This window comes from Hypanus sabinus, chromosome 13 (assembly GCF_030144855.1).
Source record: "Hypanus sabinus isolate sHypSab1 chromosome 13, sHypSab1.hap1, whole genome shotgun sequence".
In the NCBI taxonomy this organism is placed as follows: Eukaryota; Metazoa; Chordata; class Chondrichthyes; order Myliobatiformes; family Dasyatidae; genus Hypanus; species Hypanus sabinus.
The window spans coordinates 91252127-91267926 of NC_082718.1; the positions used below are offsets into that span (position 1 = coordinate 91252127).

General features: G+C 40.5%; 1 protein-coding gene across 1 annotated transcript in view; it reads left to right on the plus strand.

Moving 5' to 3' along the window:
- Positions 1-4127, plus strand: part of LOC132404131 (transmembrane protein 120B-A-like) — a 41100-nt gene extending 36973 nt beyond the window's left edge. Inside the window, exon 12 of the mRNA XM_059988195.1 lies at positions 1299-4127. Coding sequence (XP_059844178.1) covers positions 1299-1412 — 114 coding nt within the window. The 3' untranslated portion in view covers positions 1413-4127. The remainder of the gene's footprint in view (positions 1-1298) is intronic.
- The last annotated feature ends 11673 nt before the right edge of the window (positions 4128-15800 follow it).

A 15800-nucleotide genomic window follows, 5' to 3' on the forward strand; every position in this document is an offset into this window, starting at 1 on the left:
TCTGGACCCATGAGCCTATATTATCTCTGCAGGTATTCTTCTCAGTTTTTGCAACTGAAATATAGGACTGTGAGAATGTAAACAAGGAAAATAGGCTCAAAGTCTGCACCACTATCACCAAGATCACTGTTTTCTAACTATGGCCTCTTTCCTGTTTGATCCCTTAGTTCATTGATTCACCTGCAGTCTAAAATCTATCTACTTCTGTGTTTAATATACATAATAATGCAGCAACCCAGTTCCCAGGGCAGAGATTTCTCTGTGTACCTTTTATCCTGAGATTCTTCCCCCTATTTCTAGACTTTCCCACCCCAGACAGGACACCCTCACAACTTTGTTTTAGTAACATCATTTCTCACTCTTCTAAACTTCGGACAGTTGCAGATATGCAGAGCAAAGCAGCTTAAAGCAGTTGTTTAACACAAGTCTGCCTGAATGTCTTTGCATGTGCTGCCAGAGCTTTTTTATGGTCAGTTAATCAAAAACCATGCTTCCTTGAAAATGTGCCAATCCTGTCTTATTGGAGTGTAGTAAGTTCTAATTTATGGGTTTTGCTTGCCCTCGCCTGCAGCTTTGCATAATCCCAAGTGAGCAGTGAAAACTTTACCAAGTTCATTTAATAAACTGTTTCAAAGTGATTTTATTATTTTTCTCAATGGAAAATCTCACCTTATATTTAGAAATTGGTACAGGGAGTCACAGTTGTGAATAATCTTATCTTGAGTTTCCTTGTCACAATCCATAGTTAAAAGGAAATTTATTATCAAAGTACATAAATGTCACCATATACAACCCTGAGATTTATTTCTTGAGGGCATATTCAATAAATCCATAATAGAATCACTGAAAGACTGCACCAACAGGGAAGACAGCCAGTTTGAAAAAGATAACAAACACAAACTGTGCAAATACAAAAAGAAAGAATAAAGAAATAATAATAATAATAATAATTAATAATTAATAAGCAATAAATATTGAGAACATGAGATAAAGAGTCCTTGAAAGTAAGTCTATAGGTTGTGGGAACAGATGGGACAAGTGAAGCTGAGTGACATTATCCCCTTTGGTTCAAGTGGTTGATGATTAAGGGTTAATAACTGTTCCTGAACCTGGTGATGTGAGTCCTTGGGTTCCTGTGTCATCTTCCTGGTGGCAGTAGCAAGAAGAGAGGAAGATTGGGGTACCTGATGATGGATACAGCAAGGCTCCGTGTTACTGTGCTCAGTGGTGGGGAGGGCTTTGCCTGTGATGGACTGGTTGTTCTCAGTTTGGTTGACCTATTTACTCTTGTGTCTCAGGTTTTTGTCTTGGCTCTCACATTCCTGGTGCTATTTCTTGGGAACTTCCTTACCACTCTTAAAGTTGTTCATCAAAAGTTTCAGAAGAACAAAGATAAATTGAAAAAGCTGTGAATGTCTGAAACCTGCTAATTAAACAACATTGCTGGGGAAGATGGCAATATATTCCAATACCCTTGCATTTGCTACTGGATTTGAGTCTGAACACTTGCACATCAGTGAGACAGGATTTACAACTGTCACACAACTATTTACAAGAATCCTGATGGTAGCTGCATTCTCTATTCATTCTGACAGAAATTGACTAAGTGAAATTATTATACTTTTAAGATCTATATACTGTATTAGTATGGATCATTGTCCCAAACTTGTCAAATTTTATTTCAATGTTATAGTTTTTCACTACCATGGGATGTTACTGTCTAAATGTGATTTATATTGCCAGCGAGCACTTGATGGGGCAAAATATGGTGTTGATGTGAAATGAATATCATCTCTGAGATGTTTGGATAAACCTTTATCATGATTTAACTTGTTAGGTAGTTTATTGGCTGTCAGCAACCATTAAAATTTTGATTGAAGTATAACATTAGTCTTAATTGGCCAATATAAAAGGTTATACCAACGTAAACTTTTGATTCTTCACTGTTTCAATTACTACGTATAATATTCAAATTATTTATGCATGTGTATTCTGTGTTCCACTCTTGTAGATGTGATGATAACATTAAATGTATATTGCAATTTGAATTACATATCAAATTAATTAATTGTCCTGCTACATGGGTAATATTACTTTTAACAACCATTCCTTCATTTGTTCCTTTTTAGTCTGTCTTTCCCTTGGATTCTGTTTTCAGGATGTTATTTTCCAAGCAAACAGGACCACTTCCAAACAAACTACCTCCTCTTTCAGATGTCTTCTAGTGCCACTCTTAATCTAGTTGGAGGTATTTAGAGTGACTCAGGGTAACTGATCTTTTACTTTAAGGAAACTTTCCTCTCCACAATTGGCAACGTGCCAGCTATTGATGAAGGAACACTGAATGACTTAATATTTGGAATTGTGGAAGAGCCGAGAGCCCAAATAAATGTTATCACAGTCCAAGGGAATTTTTTTTCCCTCTGTTGCAGTATGAATTATCTGAAATAAGCTCATTTGTTAATGAAAACAAACACAACAAGCACTAAAATAGTGAAGTTTTCTTGAATTAGTTTAAATATTTGTTTGCAAGTGATATGACAGTAATAATGAATAATCAAGAGAAATCACCTAAATGATTAAGAGCGTGAATCATGTAGTAAACGAACATTAGGCCACACGGGAAAATGCAACAAAGGTCAGGAACACAGGGAGTAAGTACAGGTCTGCTCAGATTTATCATTTCTCAGAAAGAGTATGTTATTCCTTCAAAGCGGAGGCATAGTTAATCTTGCATTGATTTGAGTGTCATACACTGCACCAATGCTGAATTTTAACCATGGTCCAAGGGATTTAGGGTTTGTTTAAAATATATTGTTTTGGAATCGATACCTTCAATTGATATCAGAATCTGTAGGTTTTGTGGCCCAACATTTTAGCTGCAGTTTCTAAAACCGGGAACATGTGCATATATGTACACTCCATTATTCATCCAAATTGAGAGTAAAATTAGTGCAGGTAATAGTCAAAGCATAAAAAACACAAAATGCTGGCAGAAGTCAGCTGGCCAGACAGCATCTATGGGAGGAGGTAGTGACGACGTCTTGGGCCAAAACCCTTCATCAGGAGACATCCAGCATCTGCAGATTCACTCATGTTGTAGTCAAAGCATAAACACTATTTATGAGCAGAAGGGATTTATAATCATGAATGAAAACCTGTGACATTGTGAGCAACATGTCCTCTTAAGACTAGAGGGAGAAGTCCTTGCATTGGTTTTCCCAGAGCTAAATATAAACTCTGTAATGATTGATTTATGCAGAAGACTTCAGTGAGCCAGTGTCAAACAATGTCATGTCCTGTGGTCACTCTGATAATAACAAACTGAAACCAACCTCCAACTAGTCTTTTTTTTTGCAGATTAATCAGGGTTATTTTTGTTTTACAATGTTAGAAAAATACATTGCTCATGAGTGAAATTTTGTATTTAACTTTTTTTTTGCTGAATAGAATAGAATCTTGTCACACAAAATGGGAACAACTGAAGGTCTGCCTTTTATTTGACATCATCAAATGTGATTTAAATTATTTTGTACCAAAGTGCTATACAGCAGCGATCTACAATATTCAATAGTGTAGTCAGTTGGATTCCAGGAGAATATTTTAAAAACTATGAGGTAGTCACATATAACACAGTGCAAAGCAAATACTAGTAAGAATTATTAGAGAGTGTGATTGCCTCGTTATTCAAGGAAAAAATGCAAATAAGTAGTGAATTAACTTTGCTTCGCAGTGAAAATTATACTTCTGGAGGACCTGTGATGGACGTTCTATGAAAACCGTATAATGTATTAGTACTGGCAAAAAGTTTAAGCAAGCAATATAATTGCAAAAATGCACAGACATGTTTAATACTCAGTCTTGTGTTTACCTGCTAAAAATGTAATTTTTTAATACTAAATGCTGATTGTGAATGTGTTAACTGGGTTATTTTATTTGAAGCATTTTCAGTTGCACTTCTTTGTAAGGTTTATTGTGGAAAAGAATTGAAAGAAACAATCTCGACTTGTATGATTGTGATCTGTCCATTTCTGTGAGAACGTTTGAGCTTCCACACGGGGTGTTAACTTCTACTACACCGCTGTTTGTGTAGAAAGACCATTTACAATAAACCACTTCAGAAAACATTTTCTGGCTACGTAGTGATGAATATTAGCATAGGTCTGCTGTTGTGGGTTGTAGGATTTTGTCTCTAAAAGTAGCTATTTGTCTTTGTCAGAAATTCATCTTTTTTTCACAATAGATATAGTTTTAATAAAAAGTCAATATTTTTTTTAAAAAGCATGCAGATTCATTAACATGCGAAGGAGATAGATGGTGTGTTTCACCTTTTTATCAACATATAAACTTGGACTGTAAGTAACCAAAAAAAAATCAAAACACTAACAAAAAGCATCATAATTATTTCAGTCTTCTGGCAAAATGTGAATTTGCAGCTCAATATCAGCGTTAACCATTCAGGGATTTATTTCCATATCTTTTCAACAAGTTTAATTTTATCTCACACTTCAGTAATGCAGAGTGGTAAAAAAGCCTTTATTTTGATCTATAACTCTAGGTCAGGGGTCAGCAACCTTTACCACTGAAAGAGCCACTTGGACCCGTTTCCCACAGAAAAGAAAACACTGGGAGCCGCAAAACCCGTTTGACATTTAAAATGAAATAACACTGCATACAACGTTTTGTTTTGCCTTTATGCTATGTATAAACAAACTATAATGTGTTGCATTTATGAAATTGATGAACTCCTGCAGAGAAAACGAAATTACATTTCTGCATGCAACAAAAACATTTTGAACTCCGAAAAAAAGACGTTGGGTTGAAGGTTACTTTTAAGTAAAATACTCAACGTCTATTTGAGTCCTTCTTGTATTTATGAAAAACGCCATCTTAAATTTGCCGCCAGCAGCAAACCAAAAATAACGTCAGCCAGCTGTCAACCTGAAAAATAAAAGGACTATTTCACTGAACAATGAAAACATATGAATATATGTAAAATAATAGGCAATTAAAATATTTATCATACTTGGTCAGGTTGACTCACACCTGACAATGCAGTCGTATTCAGTAGGGATGGATCGATGCTTAGGGGAGTGACCGGGAAGGATAATGTGTTTTTTTCCTCTCTGAACTCACAGAAGCGTTTCCCAAACGATGTTTGCATTGCGATGATTGCAGAATGTAAATATTCCGAATTTATCATGTCGTGACCTTGTTTGAACTCTCTCAAATTGGGGAAGTGAGACAATGTGCCTTTCTGTAAATCTCTGGCAAGCAACGTCAACTTGCGCTCGAAAGCCAAAACATCCTCCAACATGTGCAGGGCTGTACGTCCTTACCCCGTTGAAGAGCTGTGTTCAGCGTGTTCAGGTGCGCTGTCATGTCTACCATGAAGTGTAGCTTTTCCAGCCACTCTGACTGTTCCAGCTCAGGAAAGTTGAGCCCTTTGCTGCCCAGGAAAGTTTTCACTTCTTCCAGACACGCGACAAAGCGTTTCAGCACCTCCCCTCTGGACAGCCAGCGATAAATCACGTTGTAGCGGTGTGCTACACGCAGTCAGTAAACTGCAGTCAAAGATAGCTTTATTCGAACTAAACAGCCTTGCTTTTAAGCCTCCCTCAACCCACCCCCCCGCCCATGGGCGCGGATGCTGCAAAAGACACGTACTCACAAACCCCCGTAGGCTATCTCCCTTAGCCTGAACGCTGGCTAATTGTGAGCCGGTTCGGATGTGTCAGGAAATGGGTCGCCACAACGTCTTATTTAGATTGTACAAGATCACCATAATCTTCAAATTTAGATTTACATTTCAAAAACTAACAAACTAACATAAAATACATTTTAATTAAATACTGACCATGTAGCGGTGTGCTACACACAGCGCTAAAATTACGACACGGAGTCGGTAACTGCAGGCGAAGGAAAAAACTTTATTCAAAATCTTCAGCCTCACTTTTAAGCCTCCCTCAACCTGCCCCCCATGGCGCAGAGGCTCCAAAGCTCTGTGCTCGCAAACCCCCGTAGGCTATCTAATTGTGAGCAGGTTCGGATGTGCCAGGAAAAGGGTCACCACAACCAATTATTTCCCAAAGCAACAGGGAGCCGCAGCACAGACGTAAAAGGGCCACATGTGGCTCCGGAGCCGCGGGTTGCCGACCCCCGCTCTAGGTAGTCTCATGTGTTTATAGATGATCTAAAGTATTAACCCTGAGGAGGACCACGGCCTTGTAGGGTTTGGAGGCTTGCATGCCTCAATGACTCAGAGAGCTGTGTTGGCTGGAGTCAGGGCTTTATGCTTTGGCTCTTGGTAGGGTCAACCATGTCAATCAGGTCAAAGGTTAGAGGCCAGAGTTCCACCAGTCCTCCAGGTTGGGAGAGAGGGTTTAGCTCAGGGTTAACAACCCTGACTGGTCAAACAAAATTATTACAGAAACCGCAACGAAGAATCCTCCTACATCTGAGTGTGCAGTATTCTTGAGTCTCCTCCTAGGACTTGCGTGACTGACAGTCGTGAAAACCGAGAGGAGAGCCCTGAATGCCACCAGAGATGGACACCTTTATTGCTGCCCTGAACGCCAGTGGCATATTGGGCAGTAAGTAAGTAAGTGAAGTTTCAACATCTATATCCCTCTTTTCCAAATTTAAATAATTTACTACAGATAGTATTTAATCATGCAAGATAATTTTGTTTCCTCTTCCTGCTTCCAATTTAATGTTAGTTAAATTACAGTAGCAAAATTTAACATCAACAGATTCCCAGCCTGAATAGTTGCTGTGTATATACTCTATTTCTTAATAAGGAATAATGATGTATACGGAAATCTTTTAGAAAACAAGAAAGCTATCTGTTAGGGTCAGGCACAAATGTAGCACAAACTCTTATCCAAGAATTGATGTTCTATTGTTTTGTGATGCTATAGGGACCGAAGTATCCTCGGTCTTTTTACCATGTATTTAACAAGAAAATAGAGCATTGATTTTGTATTTGGGCCAAAAAAGCAATAAAGCCTATTTTGGTTTTTAAACTAACACTCAAAATGCTGGTGGAACACAGCAGGCCAGGCAGCATCTATAGGAAGAAGCACTATCGACGATTCAGGCGGAGACCCTTTGTCAGGACTTGGCCTGAAACGTCGACAGCACCTCTTCCTATAATGCTGCATTCCAACAGCATTTTGTGTGTGTTGCTTGAATTTCCAGCATCTGCAGATTTCCTCATGTTTGGTTTTTAAACTGTTATTTTCTCAATGGCCATCATATATTTCCCAATTCAATCTGGATCTTAATTTGACACCTGACAAAATGTTTCCATCATTCCATCACATCCATGTGGGGTGATTTTTGCATGATAGTTTTGTAGGATGCATGATCCCTGGTTTCCAGAAAAAATGAATTTTTCATGAATGGACGTGATGTAACCAAACGTTAGTAAGTGGGTCTTGTATTTGACTCTCCACTCAAAAATGATGCTTATAACCACCAGGTGTTTCTGTTTACTGGAAGCCTACTTTAAGTAAGCTAAATAATAGCTCCTTCAAGGGTGATGTCCCATATGGGTGGCAAATGTGGAAGACCCTGAAATGGCATACACTGTTAAATTGCTTTGGTTGATTTTTGGAATTCACCACCAAGTTTTCCCATCACTTGCTTTCCCTCCACCCCTCCCCCCATTCCAGTACCTTTGGTTTGATTTATGAAGTTCACCACTAAATTTTCCCATCACTTGCTTTCCCCCAATCCCAGTACCTGTCAGAGTCGTAATGTCAGAACTTACTCCAATTTTCCTCCATTTTCTTCAAGATGTCTCCAAGCTCATTTTGCCCATGAAGTCCACCTTCTGCTTTTTTAGCCGTATTCCCACTTAACTATTGTCTGCAAGACACCTTTATGCGGTTCCCTAACACAACTGATTAATTGAAAAAAATTGTCTTATCCCCTTTTACAAATCAAAATGCCATTTCCATTTTATTGCCTGAGCTTTCAATAAGTGGTTAAACATTAAATAAGTGGGGTTAAGCAGGAACAGAAATTTCACTGAGATTGTAAGTTTCCAATCCACTGTTCTTAACCCCCCCCCCGCCCCAAGTATTATCCATTCCCTATCTACGAGCCTGATGTATTTGCCCCATAGTGAGATTTTACTGTTCACATCTGTGCGTTCATTGGGATGCTTTATTTCCCACCTCTTTACCATGTTGGTTCTGTCTCTGTCAACTATTGCTCAAAATTTCACACATACTTTTGTTTCCTCTCCTTAATTATTTCAAAGGTTTAATCTAGTCCACACTTTAATTCTACACTCATAAGGTTGCACAGACTTCCAACTGTGCATTAATTAGCATCAGGACCTGTTCACCTATCACCCCATTCACGCTGACCCACTCTAACTCCTTGGTTCACAGGCTTGATTCTAAAATGCTCACCTTGTTTTCAGATCTCTCCATACCCTTTCTCGTTTTATAGTTCTTGCTTTTTCTTGATTCATTGTTTAACAATTTAACATTTTTACTGACTCACTTTTTGAAACAAGTTCTGCTCTGGATGGAGAATGTTGCTTCAGGTGCCAATGGTTAGTGAACCATTAACCCTGTCATTGAATGACATTTGAATTAAAGTCAAAAGTTTTAAAAAGCTTGTAAGTATATGATAGCAAGGTCCTCCAAACATAGCTGCCCCATACACCAGATGTCTCTTTCTGCCCAAATTAAATGCTCTCCGCACTTGCAGGCAAATATCCTTTCTTATTATATTGTTTTGCTGTAAGGAGATATCTACACTAGCCATCCTTGCCACCATTTGAGTTTACTTATGGGGTGGCCTTGATCAAAAATTGATCCCTCACCTAGAGCTTGACTGTAGAGGTGGTCTTCCTGCCACACCAGATAAAATCAGAGAGCTCAGCACAAAGGAATCAAGCCTGACCTTCTGAATGGAAATATGAACTGTATAATTTTTGACGTTATATCCCCAAAGCATTCTTCACATGGGCACGTCTATTTAAACATTCAACACGTGTAAGGCCACATCTCTTTTGTACTTGCTTTACATTTGAATAAAGTAATGCTGAGACACAACCTGTTTGAAAACAAAAGTATGCAAACAATCAAAAATTTGCAGGTGCCTGAATGTAATTGAATGATGGTGTGATATTTCATCCATGTAAATATTACTTATTCACATCAATTATAATTCTTCAATTCAAACTTACTCATTTTTTATTAAGCTTGATGTTAATGTAATTCTTCATTAAATTTGCTTTTAATGATCTCTTCTGTAAAACTGAGGGAACAAGACATAATAAAATATTTTCTAGAAGCGCCCACCAGATTCTTTGAGTTACATTTTTGAATAAGATTTTGGCGGAGCAGACTGGATGGGCCAAATGGCCTAATTCTGCTCTTATGTCTTAAGATTTTGGAAAACCTTGTGGTAACTAGCAGAATAGAACTTCACAAAGAATTATCACTAACATCCGCAAACAGAAGGTAACTTAACTTCCAGTTCAACCACTGCACTGTTTTATGGAAATTGGATCTCTAAATGACTAACTGATACTCCGGGAAAGGAGATAAGACTTTTTTTTACCCCAGCCTTCAGCAACTTTGCCTACTGATTGTGCAGTGTTTTCGTTTCTGCAGGTATTAGCTTACCCTGCTGATCTGGTTTTCCTTCCTTTCCCACTTCAGAAGCTCATTTTAATGTGCAGTGTTCTGCTCATTGCTGCATTCCTGAAGTATGTGCTTAGATTATGAAATGACTCAGAATGTAATCTGCCTGGGGGGTGGGGGGTAACACATTGAACCATGCTACTTATCACTGAGCAACATCCAAGTCACTGCTGAATGGGGGTGATCATGACCTATAAAAGTTGCTTGCATATTTGCATTTCAGCTACAACAGTGATGGAATGCTCACAATACCAATGTGAAAGCGTTGTCACAAATTCCTGCAGAACAAACAATAACTTTAGACGCCTTGTGTATGTGATAGTTATTGCCAATCATTGTCAAACCTTCTATAATGCACAGGTTCCCAACCTTTTTTATGCCATGGACGTCTACTGTTAACCAAGGTGTCCATGGACCCCGGTTTGGGAGCTCCAGCAGTAGAGAGTTCATTTTGTTTCAAACGGCATCTGGAGAGAGAAGAGCAGAGGTGAAGTTGCAAGTCAAGGACCTTTCATCAGAACTGGAAAAGTCATGGATAAATAGATTTCAGATGTTTAAAACGGAGGGTGGGGGGGGGGGAGAGAACAAAAGGAAAGACCTGTATTAGAGTGAAGAGTAGCAGGGATTGAATTACAAAGGACAATGATAGAGCAAGGAGGTAGACAGTGGGAACAAGTCAAAAGGCTGGAATAGAGAAGAGATAGGTAGTAGAGGCAGAAAAAAGGTCCACACTGTCCCAGTTTTGACTGAGGTTCTCAGACCTGAAACTGTTCAACTCTCCACTGCAGCCTGACCTGCGGAATAGTTCCAATGTTTTCCTTCTTTGTTCCCCAGAAGTACCGTCTTCAGATTTAGGAGACTGAGTTCACTGGCGGAAGAGATCAACAAGCAGGCTGATGAAGCTTCGAGTGCCTCCAATGATATAACTTCATCACGTGGACAGACCAAAGTTAGATCACAAAACATAGGAGCAGAATTAAACCATTCTCTCTTTTTTGTATGGCTCAGTTATCCATCATTTATGTGATTTGACGAGGTAACACAGCTATTACTTGTTAGGTTGCTTAGTTCTGTATAGTAGGACCATAAGACATAGGAGCTGAATTAGGCTTTTTGGCCCATCAAGTCTGTTCCACCATTCAATCATGGCTGATTTATTATTGCTCTCAACCCCATTTCTCCCCATAACCTTCGACACCCTGACTAATCAAGGACCTATCAACCTCCACTTTAAATATACTCAACAACTTGACTTCCACAGCGGTCCATGGCAGTAAATTCCACAGATTCATTACCTTCTGGCTAAAGAAATTCCTGCTCATCTTTGTTCCAAATGGATGACTCTCTATTCTGAGGCTATAACACCATGGGCTCTTGTTAAGCAGCCTCATGTGTGGCGGCTTGTCAAAGGCCTTCGGAAAATCCAAGTAAGTAAGCTCCACTGGCTCTCCTTCCTCTATCCTGCCAGATAATGTCAGCCAAGATTTCCCCTTAAGGAAATCATGCTGACTTTGGCCTTTTTTATCAAGTATCCCAAAGCCTCATTCTTAATAATGGACTCCCATGTCCTCCCAACCACCGAGTTCAGGCTAACGGGCCTATAATTTCCTTTCTTTTGCCTCATTCCCTTCTTAAAATCTGGAATGACATTTGGAATTTTCAGTCCTCCAGAAACATTTCAGAATCTACTGATTCTTTAAAGATCGTTACTCGTGTCTCCACAATCTTTTCAGCGACTTCTTTCAGGATCCTCTAGGCGAGTTGTCCACCTTTTCATCTTCCCCTTAATAATAGCAACAACACTCACTTCTGCCCCTGACACTCTCAAGCTTCTAACACACTGCTAGTGTCTTCCACAGTGAAAACTGATGCAAATACTTACTAGTTCTTCCACCATTTCTTTGTGCTCCATTACTATCACTGTAACATGTCTTTCCAGCAGTCTGGTGTCCACTCTCACTTCTCTTTTACTTTTTATATATTTGAAAAATCTTCTGGTGTCCTCTTTTACATAATTTTTAGCTTATCTTAATATTTCATCTTTTCTTTCCTTATGACTTTTTAATTGCCTTCCTTTGTTTTTTAAAAGCTTCCCAATCCTCTAATTTCCCACTAGTTTTTGCTACACTATTTGCCTTCTCTTTTGCTTTTATGCTGTCTTTGACTTCCCTAGTCAGCCACAGTTGCCTCGTCTTCCTCTTAGAATACTTCTTCATCTTTGGAATGTATCTATCCTGCACCTTTAGAATTGCCCCCAGAATCTCTAGCCATTTTTGTTTTGCCTTTATACCTGCTAGTGTCTCCTTCCAAACAACAACTTATGGAAGCCTATCCTCCCCCTTTAGAATGCTTTTGGGCCCGATCTGCGACATCCCTGACCCTGGGAGGCACCTGGCATCCGGTGTTATTACTTAAGTTATTGCTTCTGTTATGAATGTACCACACCTCTGAGGGGCCGAAGGGTGCGGGGTAGCCCCCTCCTTTGTGAGAATCGCAAGAGCATTATTGGGTTGGGTCAGAGGACCCAGGAAATGAGAGAGAGAGAGACATGGCCATTGTCTCCTGGAGACAACATTTGTGGATTGGGGACTACGCTACGTGCAAGCCCTCGGGCAAAGTGGGCTGGTTGAGAGATTGCATCATCCCAACCTGATTGACATCTGAGACCCCGTGAGGAAGTATAAAAGAGGGTCTAGGGGGAACAACCCCTTCAGACGCACCAGAAGAAACGCTAGCGATCCCGTAATAGCGGGAAGCCATTTGAAGGAAGCCACGTGTGTTCGGTTCCCTTGCCTGGGGGCTGGTGGCTGGTACCACGGAAAACAACTTGGAGCTAACAACGGGAAACCAACTCCCCCCGACTCAACGGATTGGCCTCATAAACGACCCGGGCAAGTTTCAAACCGTCTCTCTTAAACCCAAAGAGCTGCAGCTTGAAAGGACAGTGACTTTTATCTTTCCATCGGACAATACAATATCCCCTAGACCAGGCATGGGCAAGCTACGGCCCGGGGGCCATATGCGGCCCGTTAAGCTTTTTAATCTGGCCCGCAGAACTTGACAAAATTATATTAATAAACCTTGTTAACGTTTTTTCCCCGCAATTCTGGCGTTTTCCCAATAGGTGACGCACTCTATATACATTTGTGGCGACCCATTTACTGGCACATCCGAACCGGCTCACAATTAGCCAGCGTTCCGGCTAAGGGAGATAGCCTGCGGGGATTTGCGAGCACAGAGCTTTGGAGCCTCTGCGCCACGGGGGGGCAGGTTGAGGGAGGCTTAAAAGTGAGGCTGGGGATTTCGAATAAAGTTTTTTTTCTTCGACTGCAGTTACCAACTCCGTGTCATAATTTTAGCGCTGCATGTAGCACACCGCTACACATTGACCTTTGTTGAGGTGCAGCGTATTACTCCACATTTGCGCTTTACTCTTTGTTCGGCTCGACCTATTTGTGTGAACAGGCGTTCAGCGTCATGAACATCAACAAAGCCAGCCACTGATCCAAGTTAACTGACCAACACCTCAGATCCATCCTGAGAATCGCCACAACAAAACTAAATCCAGACTTTGATGCGCTGGCTAAAAAGGGAGACCAACAACACTGTTCCCACTGAAATTAAAAATAAGTTTCTTCGTTGTGTTATGTAAAATATGCATTTGAAAATATTTTTTTCAATAAGCCTTACATGTTACATGTCATTTCTGTTAAGTGATGGACATGAGTAGTGTGCAGGTGCACGTACGTTCTCAAAATAAAAAATGCGCTCCAGATCAAATAACGCGCTCTGCATACTGGCGCGCTGTCACTGTTCTGTCCTTGTGCGGGTCGTTGTTGAGTTTTGGCACGGGACAATTGAATAAGAAGGAGCAGGACGTAGACCTGCATCTCCTACCATTTTTGAAATAAAGACAGTCAGGAGGAGAGTGATGATGATAATATCTTGAAGGATAACAGAATTTTCAGTGCTTTAAAATAATAACTGTTACTATTTAAAAAAACTGTATTTTATTCATTTAATTTTCAGTGTTTTAAAAGTCATTTCAATAAATAGCTAAGTACCATGGGACTTCAAAGACAGATATTTTGTTGTAATGCATTTGTTCATTTTCAATTGAAATTAAAGCACATGTTTTCTACATATCCCATGATATTTTATTTTCTCTTATGAGGTGTATTACCAAAACACTCCGTCCATCTGCTCCTGGTCCGGCCCCCCCTGTCAAATTTTAGAACCCTTTGTCGCCCACAAGTCAAAAAGTTTGCCCACCCCTGCCCTAGACAAACGATAGAGCTATTGCTTATTATACCCACGTTTTTAGATTGAGTATTGACGACGTATGTTATCTGAATGTCTGTATTAATCTTATTTTGTGCCCCTTTGTAAATAAAGACTTTTAAAAATAGTACCAATAGACTTCAACGGACCTCTCTATCTTCGCTGGTAAGTGATCCAGTTATGGGAATTTCGTAACACTTCACACCACCATGAGGGTCACAACCTTGCCATAGGGTTTGGAGGGTTACCTCAATGGCCCAGATAGTTTTGTTGGCTGGAATCAGGGCTTTGTGCTTTGCTCTTGCTAGGGTCACCCATGCCAAACAGGTGAAAATGGTAGAGACCAGCCTAAGAGTGGCCCACCAGTCCTCCAGGTCTGAGGGTTCAGCTCAGGGCTGACAACCCAGAGTGGTAAAAAAAAAACACACTGGGCCAACTAAACACAAAACCTCAAACAAAGCTCTGAAAAATTCAGTGCATTATCTGAAACTACCAAAGCAAGAAGCTGCAAGTAAATGCATTCTGGGAGAAAACGGAAGGTTCCAGTGTTAATGGTCGAGAAGGGAGGACGCAAGCTCACATGGAAGCCCAGTTTCGACACCAAGGACCGAGTAGCTGAGAATTAAAACGAAAGGCAAGTTACAGTTTGGGATTAAGTTTCGCAATGTAGTCTTCAGGCATTTGAAGGATGCAAAATTGGTGGTAACACATTGTTAATAACTTCACCATGAAACAGTGCCTGAGCACTGGGTAATGGGAAGGGGAAAGTTGGTCATCTCCTGTTCTTCTGAGAGAGGTACTGTGGGAATAGCTTTTTGGGAGCATGTCCTGGAGTGACCACAAAGGAACTTGTCTAGATAATTTGGTTGCATGGGTATTGTCTCCAACCCCACCCCGCTTCATGTAATCCATTCCAAATTTCTAACTATTGGTACACGCAGCACATGATAACTTCAGAAAATAAGGATAAAAACTACAGATGAATTCCTCAGCTGTTCTCATAGTCCTTTGTAGAGACTTAGACAAAGGAGCAGAAGTTCACCATTCGGCCCATTGAGTCTGCTGCGCCATTTCATCATGAGCTGATCCAATCTCCCCTTTAGTCCCACTCCCCCACCTTCTCACCATAACCTTTGATGACCTGACTACTCACCGATCAATCTCTGCCTTAAATGCACCCAATGACTTGGCCTCCACTGCCGCCCATGGCAACAAATTCCAGAGATTCACCACCCTTTGGCAAAAAAAATGTTTTCACATCTCTGTTCTGAATGGGTGCCCTGCAATCCTCAAGTTATGTCCTCTCGTACTAGACTCCCCCACCATGGGAAACAACTTTGCCACATCCACTCTGTCCATGCCCTTCAACATTCGAAATGTTTCTATGAGGTCCCCCTTCATTCTTCTAAACTCCAAGGAGTACAGTCCAAGAGTGGTCAAACGTTCCTTGTATGTTGACCCTCTCATTCCTGGAATCATTCTAGTGAATCTTCTCTGAACCCTCTCCAATGTCAGCACATCCTTTCTCAAATAAGGAATATTGGACTTCCGGTCCAATACTCGGCTGCTCCCATACCAGATAGAGATGCAGCTTGTCAGGGCGCTCAATGGTATTCCAAAAAAATTCCACTAAGATGGGAAGAGGCAGGAAGCCTCACTTACCACAGTCTCCTTAGGAAGTGGAGGCTCTGCTGTGCCTTCTAGTTCAAGGAAGTGATATTAAGGGACCAGGCGATTAAGGGACCACCTGGATTTTGAACTCCCAGGAACTTGCTGCACTTAACTCTCTCTACAGAGGGGCCTTGTATTCTCAGAGGTGGGGTGGTTCATCTGCACCTTCATGAAGTCCAC